At 43.2% G+C, this 9,225-nt stretch overlaps 1 protein-coding gene across 1 annotated transcript in view; it reads right to left on the minus strand.

Annotated features, from left to right (window-relative positions):
• The window catches only part of gpc1b (glypican 1b), a 54,333-nt gene extending 48,234 nt beyond the window's left edge, over positions 1-6,099 (minus strand). The window contains exon 1 of the mRNA XM_079570036.1: positions 5,574-6,099. Coding sequence (XP_079426162.1) covers positions 5,574-5,736 — 163 coding nt within the window. The 5' untranslated portion in view covers positions 5,737-6,099. The remainder of the gene's footprint in view (positions 1-5,573) is intronic.
• Positions 6,100-9,225: the final 3,126 nt, after the last annotated feature.

The following is a 9,225-nucleotide window of genomic DNA, read 5'->3' on the forward strand; positions in this document are numbered from 1 at the left end:
TATGGCTTAATGCTTCAAGAGGATTCTTACTGACTTCAGCGTTTTACCGACTGCTGCGTATTCTTCAGCTCGGGCGCCCACACTGAGACAGGGCACGCACCAGCAGTGATCTATACGGCAATGTGGGTACAGGGAATCAACCGATGAGGTTGCTTTTATTGGTTTATATGGAGCAGCTTTGTTAACAACGTAAGGGACTGAGGTCGACTTTAACCTTGAAACGATCATTGCCCCCTTTATGGGAATGACGACTTGTAATGCATTGCGTTCCGTGTTATCCTAGGCACAGAATGGGAATTTGCGAATCAGAATTGACAGCGCAGAGGTAAGGGGCTGATGTGAATAGGGAGGGATTTCAATTTTTGGAGAGGTGAGGTGATTTTACTCTCCTTTTAGATTTGAAGGTTCAATACAATATTTCCCTCAGTTTATTGTGTAGAACATCCGTAACTTAGTGAAAGTGCTTTGTTCAAATTCGGTTGAAATTTCTATGGTAATTACATCAGACTTTATTCATAGTTCCTTTTCCCCGCTCAGTATAATCCACACTTCATTTGTCAACAAACAGATCCATTTCGTGGCTATGGTTGCCGTTTCCTCTCAAACACTAGAACAAACCCTGAATCAGAGAATCCTGACCTGCGTAAAAACTGAACTGGTCCGTGAACAGACTAACCGTCCTTTATAGTCCGTCACAAAGCAACGTCAATGCCCAGAGACTTTCTCAAGACCACAGAGCTTCAAAGAGGCATACGAGTGAATATATGAACTGTAAAATCTTCACACGCATTTAGCAGGCGGCCAGCGTCCCCCGTCAGCCCAGATTTCCAGCCACAAGCAGCTCTTTAGTCGACAGCAGCAGTTCCTGCCTGGAGAGCAGCGTTCCCACTGTATCATTAGCCAAACACTGGTTGGGGATGACACTTCACAGCGGAGAGCCTGTAGCAACCGGCAATCAACAACAACAGAGAGCTGGGGAACGTAGGCGCTGTGCTGGATGCTCTACCACTCTTCAGCTAACGATGAAACAATGGATAAGGTGTAGAATGATTTGAAAGAGTAAACAAATCCACTGATTGAGAGGGAAAAGAACAGTGTTGGAAAGTACTCTCTCATTTTGTCTTGATTATAATTGTAAAGGAAATACAAAGCAATATTGACTGAAGGGTGTCAACGGTTAAATGGCCCTATAGTCTTGAAAACTGAGCTTTTCTCATAAGTCCAATGGAGAAATGACTGTGACCAACGCTGCCGCCACAAAAGGATATGTCATCAGGATGTAATGGTTTGGGACAGTGAGAGGGAAGTAAACCAGGAGACAGATGAACCTCAAGTAATCCATCTTTTGGGTAAATGCTGACGGAGAGGCCGTTTCTCAGAGTTGGGTCAGTTGCAGACCATTAGCCAGTTTACTTGATGGTTTGCCAAAAGCCACTTGTCATGTGTCCTCCACTGGTGCAAGACCCATCCACTGAACAGCGCTAGGATAGAGATTGTATTTTCTGTATAAAAAAAGACCTGGAAAAAAGTGATTGAAGAGTTTAAATTAAAGAAACTACTATTAAGTAATTCATGCCCCTAGAGGCCATAAGCGCCACTGCAGGGGTCTTAGCATGTTGTGTTTTTTTACTCATTAATTCTCCGTGAGAGTAAATACTACGCTGACAGAAAAGACAAAGTCACAGAGGGATATTGTACATCCAATTACACAATGGAGATCTTTTTTTTTACACTCAAAGTTGGCTGTAAATACTGTTTAAGTGGCCGCAGTTAGCTTTGCCTGTTAGCCTGTTAGCTTCTTCCTCATGATTCCATTAGTGTTTATTGCGCTTCCGACCCGTAGTTGCAATTGTGGTTTTCTGGCCAGAGACAATGATGATTTGGGAGATGAAAGACCCCCTAATCATCCCATCAACACTTGCATTACCCCCGGAGGGACTACGGAAAGGATTTATTAAGGTAAACAAGTTACTTAGTGCTGCCTTAAGCTGATTCGCTTTGTTCAATACCGGCTGACTGCCAATCTGTGAATCAGTAATGATTACACAAATCAATATAAGCATTGCTGTTTTGGTTATCTCACGAAAACGTTACATTTGTTGATGTTGTCAATAAAACTTTAAAAGTGGATTACTGTGAACAGGCGAAATAGTTGGCAACTCTTATGAAGACAATATTTTCAATCATACAAATTAGTTGCTCGAGATGAAGGTGTTGTTGACATTTTCATTTTAACTTTAGGAATCCAGATAATGAAATGTTAATTACAGTCCTACTTCCACATTGTGTCTGTTTTGAAAGCCTGACAATTTGCACTTTCATTTAACTTTGGAGGCCACTTCTTTTCATAAGAATGGCAAGGTACACAACAGCTAAACGGGATAGGCTGCCGCACAGGTACCGTATGCTGGATGCTACATCACTCACAATGTTGAGAGATTGTCTTGTGCTCTAAAGCAGGGGTAGGCAAAGTCAGGCCCGGGGGCCAAATCCGGCCCTCCAGCACAGAACCTTTGGCCCTCAAGATGATTTTGAGAAATATTATTATTTACTTTAATCGTTTTGGAGTTTAACCTTAACCAAGGACATTTTCTCCAGTTCAGCTTTACCCAAATGTAAAAGCTTCTCGACTGGAGCTACAGCCTAAAACTGATGTAAGATTTTTTTTATTTTATTTTTTCACTTTTTGTTGCTTTTCTTGTTGCATGTTTGTTGTATCCTTGTTTTGTTTTTGTTCATGTTTTTTTTTTGGTCACTCTTTTGATTCTTTTTTTAAAGAAGCTTTATAGATTTTGGGAAGGTCAAACGGGAGAAAATGTGTGCTGTTAAGGCAGGGGGTTACGTACTGTAAAAAATTGAGAAATACTGTCAGTTACTTAAAAATGTCCAAACAGAACACCAAATCAGGTCATATACTATGCACATCACTGGCATTTGTAGGAAGTGGTGCTTAAATTGTTATGTTTGACCCTTGGTCTTTTTACAATGAAGAAAATCGGCCCTCCACCAAGCAATCTTGCCCACCCCTGCTCTAAAGGTTTGCTGAATGTCTCTCCCCACTGATTACCCTCTTTCATGCTCAGTGTGCCAATAAAATATGGCCTGCAAAACTAGCATCTGTGACCTGCTTGGTTGCTAAACAAAGAGTACATAAAAAAACACATACATAAAAACTGCCAAGTGATGTTGTGTATAAGTGTCTGTACGAGTCCCTTAAAGCCTAAAGAAAAAAATTACAGGTGAGCAAACACTGGATAATAAGAGTTATAAGACGTTTGTGAAGCGAGTGACAGTTTTGATAATGGATTGATACTGCGTGATCTCAGACGGATATTGTGTGCATCATTGAAATCTGTGCCAAGAAAAGTGTCTCATAAATACAAAGTGCCGTTAATGAGGGGGTGTAACTCAAGCACATTAATATGATTTTTACCGGGTGGGGGGGCTGCAGCACTATGGTCCCACACAAACTGAATTGGGGGGGGGGGGGGGGGGGGGGGGATGACCTTCAGCTAGGCCCCTGTCCATGCATTAGGCTGATCACGCCTCTGCCACAGCGTGTAAGGAGTGTCCTTGTCCAAATGCCATCTGCAACATTCAGACTCATAACTCAAGGTGTAAATTAAAGCGTTCATATTCTGGCCGAGGGGAGGTGTTTCATATGCCACGTTGTTTACGCTCGAGAGCACAGGGACGAGCAGGCGAGGGGGAAGCATTGTGCGTGCAACAGGCCACCCTTCTGCTGCTATCTGCCACACTTATCTTTGCAGGGCTTTCGTGGCTGTTTCACACGAGCATTTTCTCTCTCACAAAGGATGCATTGACCCCGGGCTTAAGTAAGCTCCGCGTCATTGATTGAAACAAGAGGAACGGGCCGGTGTCTTGACAAGACAGATTTGCTCTATAAAGCGTTATGGATTACGGGCGTTTGGACCGAAAAGGGGATTTCAAAGAGGTCCCGGTCTGGCATTAATTCAGCGGGATGATTTATTCAGTGCGGTCAATCAATTCAATTAGAAGTGTCCGGTTACGACTTGGCGCTGACGACTTTATGATGTACGGCGCAATGACATGCACTAACAGTTTCATCACATTACCGCCCCACCCAGGTCTCATCTCCCATCAGCATAATCACTCGAATGGACCTGCGGGAGATTTTTACTGTGCGTCTTAATGTCCCCTTTAAGCACCAGTAATTATGAGGCTTTGGAGACAAGGGGGACATGCACAGTGCACACAGTTTTCTATGCTGAGCGACGGTGCCGTGCTGTTGTTTGTACCAGAACTCACTGGGTTTGTTCTTGCAGTCTACTCTGAGCATGGTCTGGAAGTGAACGCTACAGAATGTCCGAGGTGGAGGTCCTGGTATTGTTTGTCCACCGTTGATAGATCTGCACTATGCTGCCTCTCAGAAACTATCTTGAGAGCTATGTTAAAAGTGGTCGTACTTTTTGAGAGGAAGCAGGGAATGTGGCTCTAGAGCCCCCTGTAGGAAATAGGTCTGGACCCTTTCCCATAAAGACTTATATTCCACCAAACACAATAGCCAAGTTTCAAAACCATGGCCTTTAAACAGGATTGTGTTCTGTCAGAGCATCTTCAACATTAAATCTAAAAGAAATATGTTATGAAAAAATGCACTTTGCAGACAAACTCCACAGTGTTGCACTTGTCATTGCAAATACCTAACTCAACAACAAGACAATTCCAGCACAAATCCTTACAGCTGGTCTTCTGCCTTGTCCATGCTTGCACACTGCACTGAAACTGTAAGTGAGGAGCATTCAGTCTGTGTGAGGACGGCTGGGCTGAATTCCTGGGAAGGCACACATGTAATCAAGTGAGCTTCAGAGCAGGGGCTTGTGACTGTCTGACATCAGACCATCAGTGACACACATCATATTTGTGCGCTTACAGCACAGTCAAGTGACCCACGAGCAGTCTTCAGCAAACAAATGCACCAGGCAGCTGCAACTTAAGCACAGGAGCTGGAGCTAAGCAGTTACAGGAGTGATGACGAGATGACTTACACAATTCATACATCAGTCTTGGTTCAACATGAACATGGAGTTGCAAAAAATACATAAAAAATGGCCCTACTCTGCATCTGTCCAAACTATATGCTTAATACTGTATAACTAAGATAAAACAACAAAATAAGATAAAATAAAAAATAAAATAAATAAATAAATAAATAAAAACACTTACTAGAGATCAAGCCTTAACCATGACATTACTTAACCACGAGTAAAACATGGAAATCAAGACTTGGAAGTATACAGGCTTGAGTACCAAGAAGGCTGTATACCTCCACTACAGGTTGAGAAGTGACACATGTTCTTGAAATGAAAGAAATCCAAACACAGACATTAAAGTTTGAGCACGACTCTTTCTCATATTTGTATGTGTCAACACAGCAGTAGAATTCGGTGAATGGTGCTGCTGCAGGTGCGATTTCAGCCTAAAATAGACTCCCATGTGAAGCACGTTGAGGGGTTTGAGGAGCACACTGTAAAACGCAGGCTTTTAAAAAAATTAAAGAGAAATCATTATTCATTATTAGATAGGGTTACCTGATATTTCCGACTGTGGCACTCCATCCAACGTGAAGCCTTTCCCGCTGTAAAACTGTCTGATATCAGAGCAACTCCGCGCTTTGCTGGTGCCTTTCTCCCCGAGGACCGCTGTCGTTAGAGAAGACAGCGCCAAAACCAGTGCAACTATGTAGGAATCCATCACGAGTTTTTTTTCTTTCTTCTGCGAGATAAGTGCAAGTGCGAAGAGTTCCAGATCAGCAGCCGCTTGCGATGGGTAGAAAAGGCAACGAAAACCCCGTCCACCTTTTTTTTGTTTTTTCTTCTCCGCCTGTCTTCTGTTTGTGCCCAAAGAGGGAGAAGTGAGCCCGGCGCGGAATGAGCTCCTGTGTGATAAATCCCACTGTCCGTCTTAAACCACCAGCAGAAATGGCAAAGCGCACAGCCTTAATGACCGCTTTGAGACCGAGGCTTCTGCTGAGGGGCATGTACTTCTGCCGTCTCCTGTAAGTGGCAAGCGCGCATATCAACCGGCTCCGTGACGCACAGGCACAGGCTCACGCTGCTGCTGCTGCTGTTGCTGCTGCTGCTGCTGCTGCTGCTCGCTACTGTGTCCCGTTTGGAGCGATGCACCGCCAGAGCGGATTGACGAGGCGAGGAGGAGGCGAGAGGGAGGGAGACTCGCGTAAAGGGTGAGCGTGCGTCGCCTACTTGAAACCTACCTTCCGTGTTATCTGTTACATATTAGTGTCGCAACTCTTCCCGAGGTGCGATTTTTGGGCGTGCGCACAAGTCCACGCGCGCCCCTTCCTCCGAGTTTACCTGTCAAACGGAGCGAAAGCCTCTTCATGCTAGTCTATTTGTTTGACCTCTTAACCCCCGCGCTAACCGAGCACATTTAAAATGAAAGCGTCAAAGTAGCGACACAAATGAGGATGAAAACACAACAAAAAAGTTACAAAAACGCGGCAAAAAAAAAAAAAAAAAAGCGACCAAAAAGGTGGCAAAAAAAGCATTAAAAAATATGATGACAAGGCCAACAATGTGAGAAAAAAAAAATCTTCTATCTTTTTTTGTAGGTCTTTGCTTTCAAATGAGGCGTTGCACTGGCCTAAAGCTCCAGTAGTGAAAGCTTTTAGATTTGGGTCATGCAGAACTTGAGAAAATGTGCTCGGTTAAGGTGGGGGGTTAAGATGTTAAGTGCTTCATTATGGTCATTTCTATTTCTTTATTTGTATATATATATATATATATATGCACACAATGTTTTGGTGATGTAGTTTGGAAGTAATATAAGTAGTAAAGTTGGGGCAGCAACAATATAGCCATACCATCTCAGCTGCTCAGTGTGTGGCATGTTAAGTTCAGTTGAAAAAATCTGAATTTGACCCAGAGACAGCTTTATTCATTATGCTAAAGCCTTTATTAGTTTTGATCAGAAACACAACCCACATGAACAATATTTGTGAATTCCGAGACATGGATTATTCTGTGAGTTTGATAAGAGGAGGAGGTCTTCAGGGCTCTCCACTTGTGTAAAGTGGTACTCTGCCTTTTGTATAGGTATGGATATTTTCGACTGTTATTCATATATTTATAGAATAGTTATATTCATGTTTTAAAGTCTGTCTTGCCATTTTGAGGAATGCTGGATAATACTGGATTGAAAAGAAATTGTACCTTTTCTATACCTGACGTGTTGCAAACTTTCTCTCTTGTGTTATACAGATGTACACTATGTTTGAGAAAACATCAGATTTTACCTATCTTTCTGTAAAACATTCCTGAAATGCCTCAGTTTCCTCATTACTTCTAATAGGATCAGTGTTTTCCAGTTCCCAGCATCCAATCCGACAGTCAAGCTCCTTGTCACGGCCAGTGGCAGCAATATGTCCAGAACTAATGCTGTGTGAGAGGGGAGAGGTTCATCCAGTTCAGCTGATTCAAAACCTCCACACGGCTAGTGTTTCCCTGGGGCAGTAAATAGAATGAATGAAGATCACTTGGTTTGACTTGCCCAGATCTGGAACTGTCGCTCTGAATCTTTGGAGTACATTTTTGCTTTGTATTGGAAAACTTGAACTCATAATGTGACGGTTAATGAGGAATTCTGATAATATTTTCTGCTGCACCATGTTTGACTAAGTCAGTACAGTGACACCCAGAAAGCTTAATAAGGGAGGCTTAAAATAGCCACCACCTTGAAAACCACACAAACAAATCAACAGTGTGAGGAGCGATGCTACTTTTGCACCTCCCAATTATTCTGTTCGTGAAGTCAGACAATGCCATAGAATAAACCAGGAAACACTTTATTAAGACAACCAGGAGGACAACAGCTCACACATCACTAAATGGCAATTTGAAAGATTAATTTTAAGGCACCACGGCATCAATTGCCTCTATGCCCCTCGCCTGGAACGCTGGGATCCTGGACTTGTATGAACTGTTGGAACTCGTTCACACTAACATTTGGGTCTTATTAGAATCTTTGTTGTTTTAAACTATTGATTAATCTTTGCATTTGACCGTCACAGTGAGGACTTGCATTCACCGCCATGACTGTGTGGTAGTCACCCTATTAAACGGGAGCAGAGATTTAGCAGGGGCTGGATTCCAGATGCGCCTCCTCATGCAACATTACCTGGGGTCTCCTCGGCTTGAGATTTTCCAAATGCCGCTCTACAGCCCAGTTCAATTAGCTTGATTGTAAATTCTCCCACGTAAAAGCATATACGGAGAACCCAAATTGTGTTACTCTCAAACTCTAGGTGCAAAAAAAGGACAATAACAAACACGTACCAAGCAGTTTCAAATACATGTGGGGCAGCAGATGGAAGAATGTTCAGCTACCTCAGCCCGCGAGATGAAGCTGTCCTTCAGCAGTCTTAAAACTTAAGTCTAGCTTGATATCCAAATACGAAGTAATGATAGACGGCTTTTGTGGATTAGCTCGGATATCTCTGCTGTTTACTGTCCTTGTTTTTACACCACGTTTTAGATGTCGAGATCCAGAGCAGATCACATGCCCACAATCAAGTACTTTGTTTACGTTCTGAAAATGCACTATGCCAAAGCTTTTTTTTTTTTTTTTTTTTTCACATTGCTGCAAACAGAACCAATACATGAATTGCCCTCACACTCAAATGTTCCTCTGTATGTTACTCATATCTTACTTCATGAAAGAAATGAACTTCCAAGACAGTGTATTTTCCATAACAAGTTCATATCATCCAATTTTCTGTCGCTATGAGCAAGTGGAAATCCCGCCAGAGGTTAATAGGTCTGCAGGCCCCATGAATAGTGTGTGCGCGTGTTAAAGCGCCTGTCACGGCTATGTTGCGAGCGTGCTTTATGGGAAACATGTACGTGCACGCTCCTGTCCCCACGCACGCGAGAGACAGCGGCGAGCATATAGCTATGTGCGCTAATGTGAGTTTATATGTCTGACTGTGTCCCGCTATGTAGCCACAGGTCAGTGGCCCCTGCTCCGTCTGGCACTCGGGGATAGTGTAATTAACGCGCGCTAGAGCTACTGAACAGCCATGTTTGCTTCAGGTTGCCTCCCATTGAAGTTTTATTGGCTCTGACCATGAAAGGCTTTTTTCTAATGAGGAGCAGGATGCGGAGGGAAGTGAGAGAGACCAGGGCGAGAGCATGAGAGCAGAGGGTGAGCGACTGTACAACTGTC

This window comes from Gobius niger, assembly GCF_951799975.1.
Source record: "Gobius niger genome assembly, chromosome: 13".
Lineage (NCBI taxonomy): Eukaryota > Metazoa > Chordata > Actinopteri > Gobiiformes > Gobiidae > Gobius > Gobius niger.